Source organism: Dendrobates tinctorius, unplaced genomic scaffold (genome assembly GCF_039654945.1).
Source record: "Dendrobates tinctorius isolate UK_male_01 unplaced genomic scaffold, ASM3965494v1 ptg000004l, whole genome shotgun sequence".
In the NCBI taxonomy this organism is placed as follows: Eukaryota; Metazoa; Chordata; class Amphibia; order Anura; family Dendrobatidae; genus Dendrobates; species Dendrobates tinctorius.
The window spans coordinates 11,024,226-11,050,866 of NW_027361672.1; the positions used below are offsets into that span (position 1 = coordinate 11,024,226).

Genomic DNA, 26,641 nt, shown 5'->3' on the forward strand with positions numbered 1-26,641 from the left:
AATATACATAGTTCTATTATTGCTCAAATGATTACATATTTGATTATTATTGTTTTGAGCATATGTATGCACAGAAGTCCCCCTTTTTAATATTTGTATGTATGATTGGCAATATGTGTTTTATTTGTTATGAGAGAGTATAAGAGATGAACAACATATATTATGCATATGTCATATTATATTTTGTCACTTTGTATTATTTATGCTTTGTTTTATTAAGGCATAGTTTATTCACATATATTTATATATAATCAATAAAATTAGATTTCACTTTTACTTTTGTTCACGGCACTATTTCTTATTATTCTCACATTTCTCATTATGTGTATTATTTTATATATATTTTCACTCACAATGTTCCATTGCATTTACCCTCGGTATGGCGCAGCAAGTGTGTGACGCGCTGGGTGCTTGGTACCAGCCCCATCATGTGACCATCTTATGTGTGCCGAGACCGAGGTTTGGAAGCAGTGGACAGCACGTCTATGATCCGTATTGGCGCACTTTTTTCACCTCACAATTTAGTCACGTGACCAGGTTCACTTGTCATAAAAGCTCGACCGAGACCGGGATTAGGCCACGCCCCCTGAGGAAGCGACATCGTGAAACGCGCGTCGGGGTATCTGACCGAGGTTCAGACGGGACTGCACACACGCCGCTATGGGTAATTACTCTACACTTACCTTCTTATAGACCTTTCTTTATTGTGCACTGTATCATAAAGGAGCTAATCTGTGTCTATGTGAAGCTATTCACTTAGCGGTATAGCAATAGTGGGTTTTGGGGAAGTTAGTACCGTCTAAATCCCTATCCCTGGAGAATATGTGAATTAAAAAATATATTCTAATTTCTTTATATAGAAAAAACTTTTTTTCTTTTTTGAATAGTACATATGTTATTCACATTGTGGGTCCCGTTTTTCTTGGTCATTATATTGACCTATGGAGTCAGTCACATGACATTGATATATGCCCATGCATGTTGTTTTATATATGATGTTTGTATTACAAATATTTGTTAAAGTTTAACTTGTTTGATAAATATAATTATTTCTTTAAATTTTTGGCTACATTTACTCGTTGTTCCTCCTTCATTGTAGTATGATATTGAGTCGCCTTGTAGCATGGGCATTTGACGTCTTTTGCTGGTGTTTCTATTTGCAAATGATCAAAGCACATGTAGTCAGCTGGCCCAATGTCGCCATAACAGTGCGTTATATGATGGGCGTACTTTATATTTGATTTATTTTTATTCGCCACTATGTGCAAAAAAGGTTGCTGACCCTACTCTAGTATCTCATGTAGTTCTGACAGCAAACCTAAATCCAGACCTCTGCATAGAGCGTAATAAGTTCGAATTTCCAATATGTAACCTACCAACTTTCAACATGAGTGTAAATTCTGGAATAAATGGATAGGTGCCCATTACTAACCTGGGCTTAATGTCACCTTACAGTAGCAAGGTGACAATAACCCCTTATTACCCCACTTGCCACCACTACAGGGCAAGTGGGAAAAGCCAGGCAAAGCGCCAGAATTGTCGCATCTAATAGACACGCCATCTGGGCAGCTGCGGGTTGCTATTTTTAGGCTTGGGGGGCCCCCCCCAAAGATCAATGACCCCTTACCAGCCTGAGAATACCTGCCCTCAGCTGTGAGTTTTAGTCAGGCTGGTTGTCAAAAATGGGGAGGGGTGGGGAAACACCACGCTTTTTTTAAATTTATTCAAATAGTAAAAAAAAAAGGCGTGGGAACCCCTCTATTCTTGATAACTAGCCTTGCTGAAGCTGACAGCTGAGGTTTGCACCCCCCAGCTGAGTTTCATCTGGCTGGTTATCAAAAATAGGGGAAGACCCAAGGCTTTAGTTTTTATTATTTATTTATATTCAGCACTAGAGCAGCAGAAGAACACTCCTGTGATGGTGATATGCTATATGGATATCATTTTGTGTATATTGCTATTTCACTGATTTGCATAGTGTTAATCTTGATGCCTTGTATGTCTGCAGCCTGACTTTTATCTATGACTCTTGATGACCCCCTGTAGTGTCATAATACCAGGCACCTTTTGTCAAGTCTGGGAGGCCTGAAAACCGCCCCCAGCCTGTTTGACTCCCCCTGGACATAATGAGTGGGCTGGGGAGGACAGGGGCTGGGCAAGTGAGTGGCTGTGTGCAGAGCATGGTGTGAAGACAGGACTTTGGAGAGAAAGAAGAATATATGGAACATGTTATCCACTATCAGCTGGATTTTGGACTCATCTCCCTGGACATGTTATACTGTTACTGAACTGCATTCAGATTCTGGACCATCTATCCTTTGTGGGGTGGACTGAATATGGACCTTTTCGTATTTTTGCCTGAATAAAGGTCTTGGAATTGTTCACTCTTCGCTTGCTCTGTTGATTGTGTGATACCAGAGAAGGACCCCGTGACAACTGGTGGCAGCAGTGGGATCAACAGAGCGTCACCCAATGGAGAACCACCCACAGTGAGTACAGAAATTGGACTGTATGCAGTTTGCAGGAGAGAGCCAGAGACCTGGGCCTGAACTTCCAGGGACTGACTAAAGAAGCCTTAATTGACCTACTGGTGGGTGCTAGTCAGACCACCTCCTCCCATATGTCTGAAGGACGAGCACTGGAGACAGGGATCCCCAACCCCAAAAGCCAGTGGGTGTTGTGGTACGAAGAAGAGATAGGGGTTCTGGGCCCCGGAGTCTCTCAGGAGTATAAGGAAGAAGCTGTCCGCCGGGCACAGCGGAGACAAGAAGCAATGGAGCTTGAACGAGGGAGTAATGCAATGTGGAGTGTAACCCCAAAAATCCGGGAGCCTGTACGGATCACCCGGACAGAGTTTAAGCCATTTGATGAGGCTTCTGGAGATGTGGAGGGGTTCTTCAAGGACTTTGAGCAGAAGTGTGCTGTGATGGAGGTGCCCACTCTAGCTGGATGCGTTTGTTAGTGGGGCTCCTGAACGGAAGCATGGCGGAGGCTTACCGAACCATTGACGCACAGCGTAATCGGGATTATAACATTGTAAAGCGGACTATCCTGGATTACCATGCTATCACCCCAGACTCATATAGGGCCAAGTTCCGAGACCTCCCATGCACCATGGGGGGGATCGTTTAGGATGTATGCACATAAGATGTCCGAGGCATGTCGGAGATGGCTGGAAGCAGAAAACGCCTTTACTGTGGATGATGTTATACAGACGTTCCTTATAGAACAATTTCTTGCCAAGTGCCCCGCGGAGGTACGGGAATGGGTCCGGGAGCGCACGCCGTGTACCGTGGATAAAGCTGCAGTCCTGGCCGATGAAGCCCTTACTATCCGACCGCAATGGAGGTGGCTTCTGGACAATGAACCACGGCCTGCTCCCACGCCCTGTCCCCCTCAGATTATATCTGCCCTTCCACCTAGTCACAAGCCGCTGACTGTCACGCCTCCTAATCCTGGGCCCCAACAGTTCCGACCACGACCTGGGGGTATCACAGAGATGTTATGTGTGTGGGCAACTTGGACATTTGCAGTTTGGATGTCCCTCAAGGATTCGGAGGGAGCCCCACCTCGTCCAGTGCATCTGGTGCACTCCATACCGCCTGAGGAAGAGCTACCACCATCCCCACCAGAGTGGACCACCGACCACGGCACCATAGATACTACTCCTGGAGTGTACGCACTTCGGCCTCTGTCCTTTGGCTACCCAGAGCAACGGCAACGCCACCTGCAGGATGTCTTAATTGATGGATACAAAGTGTCAGGATTTAGAGACACGGGGGCATTTCTGACTATCGCTGACACCCGTGTGGTTCGACCCGAGGCAATTCACCAGGGTGCAGGAATTCCCATTGTCTTGGCGGGGGGTGTCCGCAAATATATACAGCGAGCTTTGGTGCGTTTGGATTATGGTTTTGGAGAAAAACTGTGTTGGATTGGAGTTATGGGAGGACTTCCTGCAGATATCCTCCTTGGGAACGACATTGGGGAGTTAGTGTCATTTTGTGGGAGCAGTCACCCGACTACAGGCCCTTCAAACACCACAACATCTGGACCCCACTAAGGAGCAATCTGTTTGGCCAGAAGGTCCGTGGGCCTCTCACTCTTCTGAAAGAACAATTGGAGGGAGATGTCACAGACATTGGAATGCCCATCATTCTCTACCTTCTAGAGTTTAGAGTTCAGAGATCATCTCGCCCAGCTAGTGGCTAATAATCAACAGCAAATGGCCCAGTCCAGTCAAGAAACCTGGTATGACCGTAACGCCAGGACCCGGGAATTTATGGAAGGACATCAAGTGCTTATAATTATTGCAACCCCTGCCACTGTGCAAGGAACTATAAACGACTGAGCAATGTGGACTATAGTGAGCAGGCCAGAGGTCTGTGTAGACCTCATAGCATGCTCACTTATTATGAGGGGGGAGAGGTTGTGATGGTGTGATATGCTATATGGATATCATTTTGTGTATATTGCTATTTCACTGATTTGCATAGTGTTAATCTTGATGCCTTGTATGTCTGCAGCCTGACTTTTATCTATGACTCTTGATGACCCCCTGTAGTGTCATAATAACAGGCACCTTTTGTCAAGTCTGGGAGGCCTGAAAACCGCCCCCCAGCCTGTTTGACTCCCCCTGGACATAATGAGTGGGCTGGGGAGGACAGGGGCTGGGCAGGACAGGGGCTGGGCAAGTGAGTGGCTGTGTGCAGAGCATGGTGTGAAGACAGGACTTGAGAGAAAGAAGAATATATGGAACATGTTATCCACTATCAGCTGGATTTTGGACTCATCTCCCTGGACATGTTATACTGTTACTGAACTGCATTCAGATTCTGGACCATCTATCCTTTGTGGGGTGGACTGAATATGGACCTTTTCGTATTTTTGCCTGAATAAAGGTCTTGGAATTGTTCACTCTTCGCTTGCTCTGTTGATTGTGTGATACCAGAGAAGGACCCCGTGACAACTCCCATCCGCCGCTCTTGCTCTCACTGCAATTAGTGGTAGTAGGTGTCGACTGATGGGATCAGTTGTCCCATCAGCCGACACCAGTGACCAGAGGTAAACTGAGCATGCTCAGTTAAAACCGGAATCCGTCGCCGAATTCCGTCATTTGACGGACTACGACGGATCCGTCGCCCATAGGCGTCCATTCTAGCAGACGACGGATCCGTCGCTGTCCGACTTTTCGACGGAGACAAAAAAACGTAGCTTTGTGCGTTGTCTCCGGCCGATGGACATAGAATCTCCGATGGATCCAGCGCACGACGGATGAAACGTGGGGCCATCCGTCGCTAATACAAGTCTATGAGAAAAAAACGGATCCAGCGGCATCAGTCGCTTGTTCCGTTTTTTTTTTCAAAATTCGACGGATTGCGACTGATGGAAAAAAACTGATGTCTGAAAGAGGCCTTACATAATATAAGTTTTGTGCAACGCGTTTTATTCGTTTACATATTTGCTTAATATATAAAAGAAAATCAAATTTATAACATGGTTTGAAACACAATAAAAACATTCCTAATTATATTGGTACAGGCGATAAAAAAATATTTAGATTTCCCACACAAGAGATTACTCAATTTTGCATATAAATAGTTGGCAAAGCAAGAAGAAAAGGTCTAAATCAAACAGTTTAATTAAATGAGATTTAAAAGCAGGTTAACTTCAGTTGGACTTTTCACAAAATCACATCAAAGTCACAAAAGAGACCCCAGTGATCACTAGGAAACCTTCCACAATCCAGCTTTTCAGTGCCGACTAAATCCAGAGAGTGCGGAACAACTTGGCTCCCGTCCTCCGCAGCTCGGTAGAATATACGGTCAAACCGTAACCTGCAAGTATATGAGGCTTTCAGATTGTTATTCATCTTTGTGTCCCAAGTATAGCGACAATGTTCTGGTTTCCCCAAAAGCTCCCAAATGTCCAAAATATTACTTGGCAAACCTCCAATTTTTACAACCTGTAACAGAGGGAAAAATATATTTCAGCGATAAGTTAGACTCTGTTCACATACACCTTCACTAATGAAAACAATGGAACCTCGTTATAAATTAGTAGGCTTAGTCTGATGTCTTGGCTTCCATTCCATAAATTATTATATAATATATATAATTATGTGGAGCGCATCTCTATTTTTATGAATTAGGCGCATTTTACTCCTGCATGACCCTCATTAAGAATGGCGTAGGAAAGGCCAATCTTAAAGGGGTTTTTGTGGTGAAAGTCTGCTGTCATACTTTGTGACTGTACACTTTTGAATCCTTATCGCGCGCACCGAAAGCCATCAGGATTCTCCGGTGTTACCAACGAAAGCGGGCAGTCATGTGACCACTAGAGATGAGCGAATCCAAACGGGAAAGTTTGGATTCTGTACAGTACACCTAGTGCTAAGTACCGTACCCCGAACACGGACTAACTGTACATCCAGTTTTCTGCTCGGGTTTGCCAGTCTAATAAAGCTTGTTGAAAGGCTGCAGTGCAGCCAATTAAGCTTTTAGATGCTGTGCACTTCCTGAGCCATCACAGCCATACCAAGTATTGGCATGGCTGTGATTGGCCGGCACAGCACGTGACACAGCCTGTATAAAGGCTGGATCACACATGCCGCCACCATTATGCTCTCAGTGTACGGTAGGACGCAGCTGGAGTGAGGGACAGATAGTAACTGTGCACTATGCAAAAAAACAAAAAGAACAAAACACTGTACTCTGCAACCCATATCTGTGGTAGTACCGTGCTAAAAGCCGCTGTGTGTACAATCCACCCCCACACCTGTGGAAGTTATGTTACTTTAAGCTGCTGTGTGTACTCTGCACCCCCCTATCACCTGTGGGAGTACTGTTCTTGAAGCTGCCATGTACTTTGCAACCATATCTATGTAAACACTGTTCTTTAAGCTGCTGGGTGTACTCTGCACCCCCCTGCCTGTGGGAGTACTGTCCTTTAAACCGCTGTGTAGCAAGGGAAAGCCATGTCAGAAGGGATGAATACGGCCTACATAAAGCTTCTCCCGAAGGGAGGGAAGGATTTGGAAGACCCTTCGGGATATAGACCGATATCATTAATAAATCAAGATGTTAAACTTCTCTCAAAAATAATGGCAGACAGGCTGGCTAGGATACTGCCTAGATTGATATCAAAGCAACAAACAGGTTTTGTGAAGGGAAGATCAGCCGTTACTAATATAAGGAAAGCCATGTTACTGCTAGGCAAGATTAGAGGGAAGCATTTGGAAAAGGGAGAGGATCCAGCTATGGTCACTCTGGACGCAGAAAAAGCGTTCGATAATGAGAGGTGGCCATGGCTGCGTCAAGTGTTGGATAAAATAAATCTGGTAGGTCAGTTTAGACAATTTTTGGCGGTACTATATCAGAATCCCAAAGCAAGGGTATACACGCCGGGGTTTCTCCAAGATGCCTTCGAGCTGAAAAAGGGAACGAGGCAGGGGTGCCCGCTGTCCCCCTTACTGTTTAATTTGGCGATAGAACCTATGTCGAGATATTTAAGTGATTGCAGTTCCTACAAAGGGATAGAGGTGGGAAATGAGACAGTCAAAAATGCCCTATTTGCAGATGACATAATTCTGTTCATGTACAACCCAGAGGAAGATCTCCCTATGTTGCTGCTTGAAATTGAAAAGTTTGGAAAATTCTCGGGCTTTCGTTTAAATAAGTCTAAATGTGAGATTCTGTTCATGAGGAGTGAGGTGAAACGTGGCCAGGAGAGTAATATAATGGGTATCCCGAAAGCGACAACATCTATAAAGTACTTGGGAATATATTTGGGGAGAACGCCGAAACAGATTTATGATCTCAATTATAAGCCTATCATAGACAAAATAGAGAAAGAGTTGGAGAGGTGGGGAAATCTACCCCTCTCGCTGCCACCTAATCAAGATGACAAGCTTTGCAAGATTATTGTACCCAATGCAAACTATCCCAATGTTAATTTGTCACGCAGATGTTCTCAGATTAAACAGGGCCTTTTCTAAATTCATCTGGAGGGGTAAAAGAGCGAGATTGGCTATAAGAACTCTAATGCACACAAAGGAGGGAGGGGGAGTGGGATTGCCAAATATTAGGGGATATAATTTATCGTGTTTAATGAGGAATGTAATAGACTGGATTAAGAAAACGGGGCGATATACTGACTACAAATTGGAAATGGAATTTTGTGGTTTGTGGGACCTGACGGCGCTGCTACATACGCCGCTGTCACATATACCGCCAAACATTAAATATTCGGTAATATGTAAAGATACCATTGCCACATGGAAGGCAGTAAGAAAAAAAAAAACTAAATATGTTGTGGAGAGTGTCGAAACACCTGAATCCTTGGGCATTTCCTGCCTTTAGATTAGGAGGAGAAAATAAATTATACAGACGTTATGGGACTTACTACATCTACAAGAAGGCCGCTGGTTAACAGGATTGGAAGTGATAGACAAATTTGAGCTGCCGATATTTCATTTGATGTTATATAGTCAATTAAAGTATTATGTATTAGACCTCCTTCAGGATGTGAGGAAGGAAATCGATTCAGAAATATGGGAGGACTTGGTTACCAAAGACATTGGAGAAATATCTATCACCACAATATATGGGATGCTGAGGGACATATTATGCCCTAAAGGGAAGGGCAAAATATTTCACAAATGGGAAAAACATATGCTCAAGTTCTTCATCATGTATAAGATTCTGCAGGGCTGGGAATTGGTAAGAAAGCATATCATCAATGAACAATGGAGAGATAGTAAGTTCAGAATAATGCATAAAACAATATGTGGCTTCAATATACCTCCGACTCCGCAGAATCCCGATAGGCAGACAAGTTGCCTAAAATGTACAATGCCCAAAACAGACACAGAACATGGATTGTGGTCATGTCCCAGGACACAAGAACTCTGGCTAAAAGTCCAGGATATGTATCTGAAGATATGTGGGATATGGGTAGAAGTAGATCCATTGTGTTGGCTGTTTCACTTTACGACGGGTAAAACAAGAGGGGGGACGGCTACATGACTTATTTCACACCATTGCAATGGTGACAAAACGTCTAATTCTGCAACACTGGCTAGCTAAATCACTCCCAGGGATAAAAGAGATCAAGGAAGGTTTAACATTGGTCTTATTTTTGGAAAAAAGAGAAAACAGAAAGAAAGATAAAATAACAAAAAAAAAAAAAAAAAAAAAAAAAGGAGAGTGTTTATAGAAACATCAATGACCACCAGAGAAATTCAAGACTTAATGAGCGCCTTTGTGGATTCGGAGTGGTATCTATTAGAGGATTTGAGTGGTAATCTGGGTAAACTGAAATGTGTTATATGAGCTATACGGAGGATAAGGTGGAGCTGGAGATAAGGTGTCTGACTTCAGTCAATGTAATCTATGAAAATGTGGACATAAGGGGGTTTGATAACAAATATAAAATTAAGTTTATTTTTGCTTCTATCCAGGCTTAAGGTACTGTCACACTTAGCGATGTACCAGCGATCCCGACCAGCGATATGACGCGGTCAGGATCGCTGGTACATCGCTAGGTGGTCGCTAGTGAGCTGCCACACAGGCAGATCTCACTAGCGACATCGCTGGGGACGGGGGTCGCTACTTACCTGTCACACTAGGCGATCCTGCGTCCTCCCGCCCGGCTCCACGCGTCGCTCGTCGTCACAGCAGGAAGCGCCGCAGGAAGCTGACGACGAGAAACAGTCCTGGACGTTCTCGCGCGATCAGCGATAACCAGCGGGGGAGCCGGTCGTAGGTAAGTATCAGACACAGCGATATCGCTAGCAATATTGCTATAACGTCACAATTTATAGCGATATTGCTAGCGATATCTCTTAGTGTGACAGGCCCTTTAGTTGATAAGCATGTTTAAATATGTTCTTTGTAACAATTCAATGCAACGTTTATAACATGTAATATGCAACTTCATTACAAAGTCAATAAAAATGATGTTTACAAAAAACGCTGTGTATACTCTGCACCACTCCTGCAGGAGTACTGTCCTTTAAACCGCTGTGTATACTCTGCACCCCCTCCTGTGGGAGTACTGTTACTTTAAGCAGCTGTGTTTTCTAGAAGTCTGAGAAATAAATAATTAGCACAAGCCATCTAGTTGCCATTTGTAGGCCAAAAAAATAAATTTTTCATGACCCCTGTGTGCTTTCTAGTAGTGTGACAAATAAATCTCAGCTGTAGACATCTCTTTTCCATTTGTAGGCCAAACAAATACTTTTACTGTACTGCTGTGTCTATACGAGTAGTGTGCTAAAAACACCCATCTTGGCTTATACACAAGTCATTGTCCCAGAAGGTCAGAGGGGGAGCGGTGGAGCGGGTCACAGAGGCAGGAGCCAGAGGCTGTGGCTAAAGCCTGTGCCGCTGCTGTAATAGTGCACAGTGCCAGCCGCCTTCCAGCACACAGATGTCATACTCACCTACCTGAGCAAAATGGGTGTTGGCACTGCATCTCATTTCCGAACGCCGGTGCCTGCAGCTCTTCCTGCCGAGCGGTCATGTGGCACCACTCATTAAGGTAATGAATATGCACTGCTCTCCACTCCCATAGGCGTAGAGCGCATATTCATTATCTTAATAAGCGGGAAGAGCTGCAGAAGCTGGCAGCCGGAAAGAGATGTAGTGCCAGTACCCAGGGCGCGCACGTAGGATGTTTTTCTTTTTTCAATAAGAAACAAGCAAACAGGGGTAGGGGATAAGGAGCCATGCATACAGGGAAGGGGGAGCAACGCATAAAGGGAGGGGAGGGGGGAGCCATGCATACAGGGACAGACAGGGGTGACACACAAACAGGAACTGGATGGGGGAGGCATGCATTCAGGACAGGGATAAAGGGACAATGCATACCTGGCTTATACTCAAGTCAATAAGCTTACCCAGTTTTCCGTGGCAAAGTAGGTGCCTCGGCTTATACTCGAGTATATAAGGTATTCTACTCTACCACTGTGCCTGTGAGCCTCTGCAATCCAGTCTGTGCATACTGTGCCGAAAATCCTCTGTGTGCACTGTAACAAAAAGCCTCTAGTACTGTGCAGCTGTGTCTGTACGAGTTGAAGGCCTAAAAAAATACTTAGGGTCCCATTTCACATAGCGATGCACCAGCGATCCTGACAACGATACGACCTGTAAGGACCGCTGGTGCGTTGCTAAATGGTCGCTAGTAAGCTGCCAAACAAGCAGATTTCTTCAGCAACGCAGCAACCATCCATCGATCCTCGGCGGTCGTTGGTACCTTGTCACACAGAAGCTTTTCTGAACGATTCCAGCCTGGCGTCCCTGAGTTCTGCGTCACTCGTTGGGTCAAACACAGTGATGCGCGCTGGCCAGCTGGACACAGACGATGAAAAATTGCCCAGGACATTCGAGCACGATCAGCGATATCTGGGGGGGGGGGGGGGCGATCGCCGCTACGCTACGTGTCACAAAATCAGTGACGCTCCAGCGATCTCGCTATGTGAGACGGGGGTTTTATACTCTGCACCGTGGCAGTGGGAATACTGTGCCAAAAAAACTTGTGTGTACTCTGCACGCATCTCTGCGGGCTTACTCTGTAAAACAGCCTGTGGGTGTAATTTGCAAAACACCCTTTACAAAAAAAAAAAAAAAAAAAAAAAAGTGGGTAGGCCCAAAAAACATTGTGAATGGAAACTGGAACAAACAAACTGCTGTGGAGTCTAACAACGGCTGGCTGCGGCTGGTGGCACAGTGGCTCTCCAGTCTGTTACTCTGCTGATCTAATAATCCACTTCTGTCCTCTCTATTCTTCTATCTCCCCTCTGAAAATCCCTTCATTGTCTCCCAATTCCACAACCTATCCGCTTTTAGCTACTAACAGAGACCTACAAAGCCATCAGTTGTCTCCCTCATATCTCCCACCATGTAATCTCTGGTCCTCCCAAGACCTCCTTCTCTCCTCCACAATTGTACGTTTCTCATCCAATTACCTGCAAGGCTTCTCTCGAGTAACCCCTATCCTGCAGAATTTTGTGCCGCAACACATCCAATTAACCCCTACATTCGGAAATTTCAAGCAGATCTTGAAAACCCATGTCTTTAGAACAATGTACAGCCCGCAATGACCCGCTGCCACCTCACAGTCTCCTTCCCTATTACTCTGTAGAATCTAAGGCAACAAGGGTTGGGTCCGCTCCCCTCTTTACCTGTGTCACCATTAGTCTGTTCATTGTAATTTCGATTTGTGTTTTGTATGCAACCTCTTCCGTATAGCACCAAGTAATCGATGGTGCTCTAAAAAAAATAAAAAATTAATCATCCTCCACTTGATGTTCCACCCAGCCCTCATCCCTGCCCTCCTTGCCGGACTACACACAGCGCTGAGCTGCAGCAGTTGACGCCTGTGTTTCATCATCAGAGATGTGCTGCGGTGCAGAGCTGAGCATTTGCACTACCCTTCCCATGTGCTCATACTCCAACAGAACAAGTGGTTGGGCATCAGTGCACTCAATCTCTTCCACCTGTGGGGCAGGGCCAGGGACCACAGACCCACAGCCAGCCGAGCAATCATAAATCAGAAGGGACTGCTGCATGACTTGGGGCTAAGACAGCTTGCCTGATTTGCAAAGGGGTGAGGTGGAAGACAAATGCCCATGGGCCACAGGTGAAAAATCTGCACTTTCAGCAGGGAACCGTGTGGAAGAAAAAGCAAAGGAACTGAAGGCAACCTAAGCTAACGAATCTAAAACCACCTCTACTTGTTCTGGCTTCAGTCGTCCAGAGTTACTGGTGCCCATGAAATTATGCAGAACGTCCTGGCACCTGCATGCAGCAGAGAAAGGCATTTCATTTGGGTGTGTAACAGGCACAAATCAACCATATCCTCTTCCTCCCTGCAGCAGCTACACCACCACCGACATGTTCCCCATTTGATGCTCTACTTAGTGTTTTGACACCAAAAAGGTGCAGACTATTACATGGCCTGTATACAGAGAGACTGGCCTGTTTTCAGAGTACACACCCGAAACAAACAAAAAAAGTGTTGAATAATTCCTCATCCACCTCCTCCACTTGGACCTCCTCCTCCTCGTTCTAGATGGTCATTTTCTTTTTTAGTTTGCTGTTCTTTTAACCCCCTTAAGGACCAGGGGTATTTCCGTTTTGCGTTTCCATTTTTTGCTCCCCTTCTTCCCACGACCATAACTTTTTCTTTATTTTTCCATCAATATGGCCATGTGAGGGCTTGTTTGTGTGCCAAGATGTTCTTTTGAATTGCAAAAAAAGTGCAATTCCACAATTGTTTTTTTGAATTTTTTTTTTACCATGTTCACTAAATGCTAAAACTGACCTGCCATTATGATTCTCCAGGTCATTAGGAGTTCACAGACACCAAACATATAGTATAGGTTCTTTTTTATTTAAGTGGTAAAAAAAATTCCAAAGTTTGTGTAAAAAAAAAAAAAAAGAAAAAAGTTGCGATTTTCCGAGACCCATATGATCTCCATTTTTCAGGATCTGGGGCTGGGTGAAGGCTTATTCTTTGTGCGCCGATCTTACGTTTTTATTGATATTTTGGTGCAGACATATCTTTTGATCGCCCGTTATTGCAGTTTCATTTTTATGCAATGTTGCACTGACCAAAATAAAAGTAATTCTGGTGTTTTGAGCATTTTTTTTCTCGCTATGCCGTTTACCGACTGTATTCTTTTATATATTCATAGATCGGGCGATTCTGAATGTGACAATACCAAATATGTGTATATTTGACTTTTTTTATTGTTTTATTTTGAATGGGGTGCAATGGGGGGGTGATTTGAACTTTTATATTTAAAAAAAAAAAAAATTTTCTACTTTACTTGCTTCAATAGTGTCCATGAGAGACTAGAAGCTGCCATAAGCCAATCGCTTGTGCTACATAGAGCAGGGCAGCAGCCATGCTCTATGTAGCATATATGCTCACTTGCTATGAGCGCCGACCGCTAGGCAGCACTCATAGCTATCTGGCTATGAGAACCAGAGGGGTCTCCTGCTGATATGGGGTATCGGCGACCCGCTGTTCAGGGCACGTCAGCTAATCAGATCAGCTTTCATATGCCGCAAAAGGCTCATTGCCGGAGCCCACACCAAACAGGGGGAGGCTTCCAATGACGGACTGTTGTCAGTCAATGGACGTTAAGGGGTTAAGTCAGTTCCCTAACAAAAAAAAATAAAACCCACAAACACAGCGTTGAATACCCCTCCCCTGCCTCTTGCACCTACACTGCCACCTCCTCCTCCACCTCCTGGTCTACGATTATCATTTCTTTTTTTAAAAAAAAAAATATTCTGTGTTTTAAGTAATTTACCTATCCACATTTGTTCGCAGGGTAATTGTCCTGCTCCTTCCCCCATTTAGCTTCCTTCTGCTGCCCCCCTAGCCCTGTGTATGGCCATTTTAAAGCACCGAGGTTCGGGTCCCCATTGACCTCTCTCTATTAGGTTCGTATCCAGGGTCAAGTTCGGACCCGAACTGAACTTAATACTGTATATTCATCGAACCTGAACATCCACAAGTTCGCTCAATTCACTAGTACAGTGTATCCGTAAAATCATGGTGCACTTTTGACCAGTCACAGGAAAGAAAAAAAAAAAAAAAAAAAAAAAAAAAAAAAAAAAAAAAAATAGAAATGGGAAATCTGCTCCAAATAAAAGAAAAACTCTGCCATGTTTCATACCTATTCAGTGCCGTTCGATGTGGGCTCCATTTGTTGCCCTACACACATCCAAACGATAGTGAAGTTCTTGCCACACACGGGTAAGGACGTCTGGTGTAACAGAGTGAATAACGTCTGTGTACACAGTGTTATGTCATCATCTGCGCATGTGCACATGCTGCCACATCATCCTACAGAAACTGGGAGGGTTTTCCTTTTATTTGGAGCAGATTTCATATTTTTATCGTCTTTTGTTGCTTTCCTGTGACTGGTCAAAAGTGCACCATGACTTTACGGACACACTGTATTTAAAGAGGCCGAGCACATCTAGTTGGCACGTGACTACACATAAGAAAATAAAAAAAAAAAAAATGTCCATAGGACCAGGGAAGAAATATCAAAAGTGCAATCATATAATCCCTTTAAAAACATGAAACTTTAATAAATTGAGGTAAAAAACACCCCCCTAGTTCAATAACACAATTAACAAACTCTATACATAACCTACAATAGCCCTACACTAGCCTGCTATCCCTTCCTGACAGTGGAGGTTGGCACCCTAAAAGATACAATTTGGTGCTCCCACTCCGCTGCGGCTGTCCCAGACTCGCCCTAATTGACCCTTATAAACTACAGGTGGGAAAACAATAAGCAAATAAAAGATGAAAAAGATAGTGCTTAATACACAGGCTATTAATGTACAATATATAAAAGACAGGCTATTACATGTAAACCTAGAGAAACCTCTTGTATAACCAATAGTAGCAAGTCTTGTCTTTTTGGGTATTAATTGACCACAGAAAATATAGATTCCATAAGCTACCAGTAGATAGTAGCAATCTGGTCTTTTTGGGTATTAATAGACTACAGAAAACAGATTCCAAATTCATTATGAGAGAGCCAAAAACAATCTCTCTGCAGTAAATTGGACAAGCACAGAGAAGAGGAAAAAAATAGCGTGGTTCAATAAAGGAACATCAGAATTATATCCATATTGGTTCCCATAGAAGGCAATGAAATCAATTGCCAGAAAAAAAAAAAAAAAAAAAAAAAAAAAAATCAAAGAAACCGCTGGGGGTTAACCCAAACTTAGCTTCCAGCCTCAACGCGTTTCCCCGTCCACACGGTTCATCAGGAGGCACAATATATCAGGTTTGCCTCTCTATCTGGACACCTCACATCCATGAAATCGGCTGGTTCCTTATTGTGCCTCCTGATGAACCGTGTGGACGGGGAAACGCGTTGAGGCTGGAAGCTAAGTTTGGGTTAACCCCCAGCTGTTTCTTTGATTTTTTTCTGGCAATTGATATCATTCATTGCCTTCTATGGGAACCAATATGGATATAATTCTGATGTTCCTTTATTGAACCACGCTATGTTTTTCCTCTTGTTTGTGCTTGTCCGATTTACTGCAGAGATTGTTTTTGGCTTTATTTGATAATGCATATGGAATCTATGTTTTCTGTAGTTTATTAATACCCAAAAAGACAAGACTTGCTACTATCTATTGGTTATACAAGAGGTTTCTCTAGGTTTACATGTAATAGCCTGTCTTTTATATATTGTACATTAATAGCCTGTGTATTATATAAAGCACTATCTTTCATCTCTTATTTGCTTATTGTTTTCCCACCTGTAGTTTAAAAGGGTCAATTAGGGCGAGTCTGGGACAGCCGCCGCGGAGTGGGAGTGCCAAATCGTATCTTTTAGGGTGCCAACCTCCACTGTCAGGAAGGGATAGCAGGCTAGTGTAGGGCTATCGTACGTTATTGTATAGAGTTTGTTAATTGTGTTATTGCACTAGGGGGGTGTTTTTTACCTCAATTTATTAAAGTTTCATGTTTTTAAAGGTATTATATGACTCCACTACACATAATCAAATCCCATACTTGCCCCACATGGGCTGACAGAGACTTTGACCACAAGACCAGACAATTGGAGCCTTGGTGTCAAGTTATATTAGCTTAAAAAAACAAGCTGGTAAATAACCAGAGAGCCTGCCAGTGACCGTTTCACACTGAAACCTGTACAGGATGGTACTAAGCATTGAACACAGCAGACCCATACACTGCCTAGTGGTCGCCAGCAAGTATTGCAATTTATCTTCCATTCACTTGAATAGATAATATAATGAAGTACTAGACAATAGCGACTAAGCAATGTACACAGTTGCTCTGCTTCACACCGACAACCCCACCAATCTCATAATAATAACCTATCCTATGGACAATGCGGGAAAACCCCTTCAATGAAGAGTTTAAACTGGTGATTGGAACAGACCTCTTGGTCCCTCAGGTTAGTATCTCCACCAAATATGACAGTGGTTGAAGCAGGCATCTCCCGGATCTTTTTCAATACAATCTGCAGCTGTTTCTGACGTTCACTTGCATGTTCCTTGGTACTTTCTAGATGGGAGGTCATAAGGCAAATATTCTGCCCACAGATATCAACCTATTACAAAAGCAAACACGAGTCACATTTACTCTTCACGTTAAAGAAAAATAAACAAAGAACACAAAATACAAAAAGGAATGAGTTGGAAGGATTTCTACCATAAAAACAGAATGCTCAAGGCACAGAAAAGAAAATAGGGACGAGACACAAACATTTAATAACCCAAGTACACAGATATTCTAATTAATGAATGGAATATTGTTTCAAGATGAAAATCACTTTAAAAATATCATAAACCCCTTCTCTCCCCCCTCCTAAATGCATCCCAAGCCTTAAAGGGAACATGTCACCAGGTTTGGCCGATATGAGCTACAGCCACCACCTTTCAGGGTTGCTATACAGCATTCTTTTTTTATACTCACCTGAGGAGTGTTACTCTTCTTGGTGCGGCATCTCCCTTCTTCTTGCAATGCTCGTCCTCCTTCTTGGTTCGTGTGGATGACACGTCTCGGCATCATTCACACAATCTCCTCAGCATCGCGCTCCTGTGCAGACGTACTTATCTGTCCTGTTGAGGGCAACACAAAGCACTGAAGTGCACGGGTGCCCGGAAAGGTCAGAGGTGCCCAGCACCTGCCTACATTCCCTACCTACCCATGTGCTCAGTTTGTACTGTCACTTTGGGCTAAGACCCGCTCTTCCACCCCTTAATTACATCCGCTGGCTCAAGTCAGTAGTGGGTGTATGGTGCGGGTTCAGGGGGTGAGCTTGTCCCATGCCCAGAGTAATTGCTGTGTGTCACAACCAGGATCTACCTCTAACAGAGCTCCATCCACAAATTTCAACCTATCAAATCCGCTGTCAAACTCTGACAGCAGCATTAACAGCATGCCGGCATGGGGGCGCATCATTCTATGCATCCATCAGAGTGGCCAAAATGTAATCGCGGTACGCCAATGTGTTCCTATGACAGCCAGGGGTCCGTTAAAGACCTCTGTGCCAATTATTCCGGCACTTCCTTAACCCCTTACTGCCTTGTGACGTACTATCCCGTCCATGTGCCCTGGGACTTAATTCCCAGGGACGGGATAGTACGTCACAGCGATCAGCGGAGCCCACGTGGTGAGCGCCGCTGATCGCGGCCGGGTGTCAGCTGATTATCACAGCTGACACCCGACATAATGTGTCAGGGGCGGTCACCGACCACCCCCGACACGTTAACCCCTTGCACACCGCGATCAAACACGATCGCGGTGTACCGGGGGTTAAAGGGAAGCATCGGCAGGGAGGGGGCTTCCTCCGTGCTTCCCTGAGCCCCCCACAGCAGCGCAATGTGCAGCGCTGCTGCGGGGGTCTCCTTCCCTGCAGGTCCCCGAATCCATGATGGCGACGGGGACCTTCGGGGGCCTGCAGGGAGCTGGCAGTTTTCTTCAATGCCGGTGACAGATCTGTCACAGGACAGTGATGTCCCCCCTAGGACAACCTAATAAAGTTAAAAAAAGTGTAAAAATAATAAAATACATAAAATCGCTAAATGAATGAAGAAATAAAATATTCCCTAATAAATTCATTTTTTGGAAAAAAACACAAAAAAACAAAAAAAAAAAAACAATAAAAGTACACATATTTGGTATCGCTGCGTCCGTAACGACCTGCCCTATAAAACTGTCCCATTAGTTAACCCCTTTAGCGAACCCCGTAAAAAATAATGTTTTATTATCATACCGCCGAACTAAAAGTGCAATAACGCGCGATCAAAAAGACGCATATAAATATCCATGGTACCGCTGAAAACATCTTGTCCTGCAAAAAACGAGTCGCCACGCAGCATCAGAGAAAAAAATAAAAAAGTTATAGCTCGCAGAATAAAGCGATGCAAAAATATTTTTTATATAAAATTGCCTTTATTGCATAAAAGCGCCAAAACATAAAAAAAAATGACAAACGAGGTATCGCTGTAACCGTACTGACCCGAAGACTAAAACCGCTTTATCAATTTTACCACACGCGGAACGGTGTAAACGCACCCCCCGAAAGAAATTCATGAAACGCTGGTTTTTGTTCATTCTGCGTCCCAAAAATCGGAATAAAAAGCGATCAAAAAATGTCACGTGCCCGAACATGATACCAATAAAAGCGTCAACTCGTCCCGCAAAAAATAAGACCTCACATGACTCGGTGGGTCAAAATATGGAAAAATTATAGCTCTCAATATGTGGTGATGTAAAAACTATTTTTACAATAAAATAGCGTGTGACAGCTGCCAAACATAAAAAACGCCATATATAGTAAATCAAACCCCCGTCATCACCCCCTTAGTTAGGGAAAAATAATTAAAAAAAAATGTATTTATATCCATTTTCCCATTAGGGTTAGGGGTGTGTTGGGGTTAGGGTTGGAGTTATAATTGGGGGGGGGGGGTTTCCACTGTTTGGGCACATCAGGTGCTCTCCAAACGCAACATGGCGTCTGATCTCAATTCCAGACAATTCTGCGTTAAATAAGTCAAATGGTGCTCCTTCTCTTCCAAGATCTGCCATGCGCCCAAACAGTGTTTTACCCCCACATATGGGGCATCAGCCTACTCAGGACAAATTGCAAAACAACTTTTGGGGTCCAATTTCTCCTGTTGCCCTTAGGAAAATAAAAGTTTGGGGGAAAAAAATGATTTTTTTTATTTTCATGCCTGGGCGTTCTAAACTTCTGTGAAGCACTTGGGGGTTCAAAGTGCTCAACACACATCTAGATAAGTTCCATGGGGGGGTCTAGTTTCCAAAATGGGGTCATTTGTGGGGAGTTTCAATAGTTTAGGCACAACAGAGGCTCTCCAAACGCACATGACACCCGCAGACCATTCCATCAAAGTCTGCATTCCAAAACGTCACTACTTCCCTTCCGAGCCCCGACGTGTGCCTATACAGTAGTTTTCTCCCACATATGGGGTATCAGTGTACTCCGGACATATTGGTCAACAACTTTTGGGGTCCATTTTCTCCTGGTACCCTTGGGAAAATAAAAAAAAATTGGGGACTAAATGATCATGTTTGTGGAAAACCACGATTTTTTTTGTTTTCACGCCCAGGCATTATAAACTTGTGTGATGCCCATGGGGGTTCAAAGTGCTCACCACACATCTAGACAAGTTCCTTGGGGGGATCTAGATTCCAAAATGGTGTCATTTGTGGGGGGTTTCCACTGTTTAGGTACATCAGGGGCTTTCCAAACGCGACATGGTGTCCGATCTCAATTCCAGCCAAAAAAGTCAAATGGCGCTGCTTCCCTTCCGAGCTCTGCCATGCGCCCAAATAGTCATTTACACCCACATATGGGGTATCAGCAGTACGCAAGACAAATTGCACAATAACTTTTGGGGTCCTGTTACCCTTGGGAAAATAAAAATTGGGGGTGAAAAGATCATTTTTGTGGAAAAAAATATGATTTTTTAATTGTACTGCTGAAAGTTATAAACTTCTTTGAAGCCTTTGTGGGTTCAAAGTTCTCACCACATACCTAGATAAGTTCTTTGGGGGGGGTCTAGTTTCCAAAATGGGGTCACTTGTGGGGGGGGTTTCCACTGTTTAGGTACATCAGGGGCTCTCCAAACGTGACATGGCATCCGATCTGAATTCCAGCCAATTTTGCATTGAAAAAGTCAAACGGCGCTCCTTCCCTTCTGAGCTCTGCCATGCGCTCAAACAGTGGTTTCCCCCCCCCCCCACATATCAGGTATCAGCGTACTCAGGACAAATTGCACAATAACTGTTCCAGTCAAATTTCTCCTTTTACACTTGGTAAAATAAAAAAAAAAAAAATTGAACCTGAAGTACTTTTTTTGTGAAATAAAGTTAAATGTTCATTTTTTTCTTTTTTTAAAAAAAAATATTCAAAAAATTCCTGTTAAGCACCTGAAAGGGTTAATAAACTTCTTTAATGTGGTTTTGAGCACCTTAAGGGGTGCAGTTTTTAGAATGGTGTCACTTTTGGGTATTTTCTATCATATAGACCCCTCAAAGTTGCTTCAAATTTGATGTGGTCCGTAAAAATAAAATGGTGTTGCAAAAATGAGAAATTGATGGTCAACTTTTAACCCTTATAACTTTCTAACAAAAAAAAAATTTGGGTTCCAAAGTTGTGCTGATGTAAAGTAAACATATGTGAAATGTTATTTATTAAGTGGTTTGTGTGCCGTATCTCTGATTTAAGGGCATAAAAATTCAAAGTTGGAAAATTGTGAAATTTTCAAAATTTTCGCCAAATTTCCGTTTTTTCACAAATAAACGCAAGTTATATGAATGAAATTTTACCACTATCATGAAGTACAATATGTCACGAGAAAACAAAGTCAGAATCACCAGGATCCATGGAAGCGTTTCAGAGTTATTACCTCATAAAGGGACAGTGGTCAGAATTGTAAAAATTGGCCCGGTCATGAACGTGCAAACCACCCTTGGGGGTTAAGGGGTTAAAATCCATTACATGGCTGGGCTTCAATAAGGCTGGTTTTTACTTCATTCATCAATAATAAGGTATAAGACAATGGGAGGCTCAAGTACAATAAAACATTTTTTAAAAGTTTAGAAAAAAATATGGAAAAACAAACAAAGTTCAAATCACTCACTTTCCCCCCATTAAAAATATACACTAGTATTACCGCAGACAGAAAAATTCAATCCAAAGTATAATAGTAATTAACTCAATTGGTAAACACCATAAATAAAAAATATTGAAATGCGTCAAAATTGTGTTTATTTGGTTGCTGAAAAATAAATGCTGTAAGGGCTCATGCAGACGTCCGTGCAATATGGACCACAACGCACATACTGGCCGTGGGTCTACTGACAAACATGACAGCGTCATATATTTCTATGAGGCTGTCACGCTTCAGTCAGGAGACCTGTGGCCAATCTGTGCCTTACGGTCCATTCTCGGACCAAGCTGCATGGATGTTTGCATGAGCCCTTAGAAGCCAACAAAATATATGTATCCCAAAATGGTATCAATAAAAACCATTGTTTCACCCTGCAAAATATAAGTCCTCACACAGTGCTACTGGCTGAAAATTAAAACGTTATGTTACGGGTCTTGGAGATTTGTTTTTGTTCCGTCCCTAAAACAAACAAAACTATTTAAAGAAAAGTGGACAAGTTTGGCATTGCCATAATTGTGCTTTTGAAGAGGAATCATATTGCGAGCTCATTTTTACCACACACTGTACGTCATAAAGACTAAAAAAAAAAAAAAAAAAAAAAAAAAAAAAGACATAATTGTGGGTTATTTTTTGCAAATTCCCCACACTTGATTTTTTTCCTGCGTTCCACTACACTAAGATAACATGAATGTTGTCATTCAAAAGTACAAACCGCCCCTCGAGAAAAAAGCCATCATGTGGACAGAAAAAAAAAAAAAAAAAAAAGTTATGGCTCTTGGAAAGAAGAGGAGTTAAAAATTAAAACAAAAATGGAATATTAGCTATGTCGGGAAAAGGTTAATGTCCAAAGCAAATATAGCAATTTTTCATTTATCAACATGAACTTAATTATATTTTTCTTCAAAAGAAACAGTGCATTCTTTTGGTGCTAAAAAGCAGGAAAACAGTTCTATTTAAGATAAAAAAAAAAAAAGTGCAAAAACACAGATTTTGTTAATTTAACGTGTAACAATTTTAAACTGAATTACATTTTTACTAATGTATGCCTTTAGATTTATTCTGTTATGTGTTCAGATTACATAGATATCACGCTGGTGTATTTTTTGTTTGGACTCGCACATGATCTAAAATACATTGATATATTCTACATGTAATAATAAAATTCCACATTGTCACAATATTACTTTTTTCTCTCTTTTTTTTTTTTTTAACTGTAAGCATTTTTTATAAACCTAACCCTACTCAGTTAGAAAAAGTAGTGTAAAGTTTAGTAAATTATTATTATAAATTTAAAAAAAAATATTCTAGAAAATGTATAAAATATTTTATTTTTACAGGCCCAGTTCTCATCTTTTACGCTCACATAATTACATTTAAGAGGATAGGAACGCAGCCCAGTTTCTTCCCAGGCTGTGATGAGCCCATCACAGTGATGACAGATAAGCCTATCAAAGCCTTCCTCTACACCCCGGCTGTAAATTAACGATTGGAATGAACATATGAAGTGCCGCTGTAAAAACATGGTGCTTCAGTATAAGCCCTAATAAAGACTACAGTAAAAAGGCACAATTGAAATCATTTAAGGGTTAAATCTGGAATACTATATTGTTATAAGCATCAGTTAATTTATATTAACTACACATTACATTTTTAAATTCTCAGGGTTATGACAAGTATATTATATAGATATCTCTATATCATTTTCTTTTATTCTAATTGGGCCTTTCCTCTGTTATTCCCCATAGAAACAAAGGGGGAAAAAAAAAAAAACCCCACAACTGAGAGCGTTCATTCCCTATTGGCAATTGGGTGTGTCCTACTGACACTGCAAGCTCTGTTTGGAAGGTATCATTGTGGAGGGACACAACCCATTAACAAGGGCAATGCTAAATCCCAGTTGTCAATGCAGTCATACATTTGCATTGGAAATAACAGAAGGGTGGCAGAAATGGTTCTAAAAAAAAAAGAAGCTCGATAATCGTTATTTTATGGAGGCGCGGCCCCTTTTAGAGGACCATTTTCCAATATCATATCGGGTAACCAATTCAATGATGTTTTATTGTAACTTTCTAAAACTGGTCAAGGAAGCTGACTGGTATTTCAAAGGTATTTTTGTTGGGTTTTTTTTTTTTTTTTTTATCAATTGTAATCTCTTAAAACCCAAAAATCTGTGTGTGAACATACCCTATGCTGGAAAGGATAACAAGCCTAACAGCAGCTCTGGTCTGCACAGTATAAAACATTTAGCCATCATTTCCAGCTTAGCAGGAACAGAGACTACAACAGAGATACTTACATTTGCTATCAGCAAATTTCTCATCATAACTGTACTCGGGAATGGAACCATTTCTTGACTGAGGAGTTTTACTCTTGATTTTTTCAGCATGATGGCAATAAAATATCCATCTTCATTTCCTAGAAAAGTTAGGAAATAATAAAAAAGCAACACTACAAAATATCCTTACAATGTTCCTAACACAGTCATTACAAACTTACACAAAAGTCTAGTCAATTTCATACCATGAAATACGAGAAATAACTATGGCAAGAAAATTAATGTCTCAGCAGAAAATGTGTGTCAGACATTTTAAATCAGATTTTTAATATGGGCTTTTTTTTCCTCATAAGTATCTAGCTAAATAAATCTTGAAATGTTGCCGTTTCTGTCACACTGGTCACTACAGTAGTCAAAAAAGATCATTCTGTCACCATCATTAGAGGGATAGTGTGCTAGCAGAACACTAACTTACCTTTTTTCTCCTTGGTTTAAACCATGAAGTTACCAGCAATGTCAGTTTAACCGTTTAAATGCCGCACATAATACCAACTGTAATATGGACTTGTAACTACAAGAGTTCTTCCTCTGTCAGCCTGTAGTCCACTGTGAACAAAGGGTGCTGATGGGTTTAAACGGTAGCTAGGGGACTAAAATTTGCTTCCAGGTCTTCCAAGTCTGAAAGGTTATAATGCTGTGGAATACTATGTATTTCAAAGCATTATCCAAGCCATCAAACAATGGTTTTAAAGAAAAAATAAACAGATTTGTTATGGTCACAGTTATTCTACCCCATAGATTAAAAGTTAAATTGGCAAATATACCAAACACCACACAAAAAAAGGAAATTGATAAATAAGCAAGTTCACTTGTCTTCTTTACCAGCATAAAAGAAAACAAACTAATAGGCAATAAATATGTACACCAAAATGGTATCAAACAAACAAGGACTCATGTAGGTACCTTTGAGATTTAAAAAAAAAAAAAAAAAAAAAAATAATAGGTATTAGACCTACCGGTAATGATGTTTCCAGGAGTCCATCCTGACAGCACCATGGAGGACGTCCTCCTCCTCCTTACAGGGACAGGAAGCACACGAGAGGTTAAAGGTCACGTCCCACCCCCTCTCCCTCAGTGATTTAACAAGTACCGCAAGGTGGATGATGCTAGTAACAGTTTAATGAAACAATCATATTACAGCATATGACATATCAAAATACAACATAGCATAACATAACAGGGAGGGAAATACCCGTGCTGTCAGGATGGACTCCTGGAAACATCATTACCGGTAGGTCTAATACCTATTTTCCAGGACGTCCACCTGACAGCACCATGGAGAGTACCAAAGCACCTCCTCAGGGTGGGATTACCGCCTGGAGAACTTTTCTCCCGAATGCGGTCTGCTGACCAGCCAACACGTCAAGCTTGTAGTGCTTGCAGAATATATTCAGATTGGCCCAGGTTGCTGCTCTACAGATTTGGTCAACCGAGGCCCCCGCCCGTTCAGCCCATGAGGCTGATACCGCCCTCGTAGAGTGGGCTTTTATGGACCCTGGCGGGCTAACGCCTTTGGCTTGGTAGGCGTCAGAGATTACTGAGGTAATCCAGCGCGCGATAGACGCCTTAGAGGCTTTCTTCCCCTTATTTTTACCCCCAAAAAGGATGAACAAGTTTGGGTCAATGCGCCAGCTATCGGTGGCTTCTAGATAGTCTAGCACCGCGCACCTCACATCCAGCGAGTGAAGACGCTGTTCTTACAGGGCCTGGAACTCCCCTATCCTTTTGGCCGTGGTAATGGCTACTAGGAAGGTCGTTTTACGGGTGAGGGCAGAGATGTTATTTTCTCCCCTAGGGCATAGTGGTCTGTACAGAGGGACCTGAGTACCAGACCCAGATCCCACGGCGGGGTGAGCTGCCTAATCGTGGGGCGCAGGCGCTGCGTGGCCTTTATAAATCTTATTACCCAGGGATGAGCCGCTAGCTGGTAATCGAAGAAGGCGCATAAGGCTGAAATATGGACCTTTAGCGTGCTAGGCTTAAGGCCTTTATTAAAACCTGCCTGCAAAAAACTTAGTATGCTAGGGAGGTCAGGGGTGCCTGCCACGAGATCGGACCTGCCACCCGCCAGACAGACTCTTTTCCATATCTTTCTATAGATTGCGGATGTCACCGGTTTCCTACTGGCCAGTAGGGTGGATATGACCTGGTCCGACAATCCCTTTGTCTTCAGGATGTCCCTCTCAGGATCCAAGCCGATAGATGAAGTCTTGCTGGGTTTGGATGGTAGATCGGGCCCTGGTGGATGATGTCCTTCCACAGGGGTAGCTCGACTGGATTTCCGACTGCCATGGCTCCTAGAAGGGGAAACCAGCTTCTCTTTGGCCAGTATGGAGCGATCAACATCACTCGTGCGTGGTCCTCGCGTATTTTCCTGAGCACTGTCGGTATGAGGGCCAGTGGCGGGAATGCGTAGGAGAGGGATTCTCCCCAGGTCTGACTCAGGGCATCCACACCTTCTGGGTGGTCCATCGGATTCAGGGAATAGAATCTGGGGACTTTCGAATTCTTTCGGCTTGCAAAGAGATCTATACTGGGGGTCCCCCAACGCTGACAGAGATGGTTGAAGATCTCTTCCTTCAGTTCCCATTCT

At 42.8% G+C, this 26,641-nt stretch overlaps 1 protein-coding gene across 3 annotated transcripts in view; it reads right to left on the minus strand.

Annotated features, from left to right (window-relative positions):
* Nucleotides 1–5,425: 5,425 nt before the first annotated feature.
* Nucleotides 5,426–26,641, minus strand: part of TDP2 (tyrosyl-DNA phosphodiesterase 2) — a 36,427-nt gene continuing 15,211 nt past the window's right edge. For 2 of the 3 annotated variants that reach the window (XM_073566134.1, XM_073566133.1), the window contains exons 5-7: nucleotides 24,010–24,128; nucleotides 16,952–17,122; nucleotides 5,426–5,965 (exon numbers count right to left, since the gene is read on the minus strand). In XM_073566134.1, coding sequence (XP_073422235.1) covers nucleotides 5,684–5,965; nucleotides 16,952–17,122; nucleotides 24,010–24,128 — 572 coding nt within the window. In that variant the 3' untranslated portion in view covers nucleotides 5,426–5,683. The remainder of the gene's footprint in view (nucleotides 5,966–16,951; nucleotides 17,123–24,009; nucleotides 24,129–26,641) is intronic. The other variant, XM_073566135.1, reaches the window with a different exon arrangement.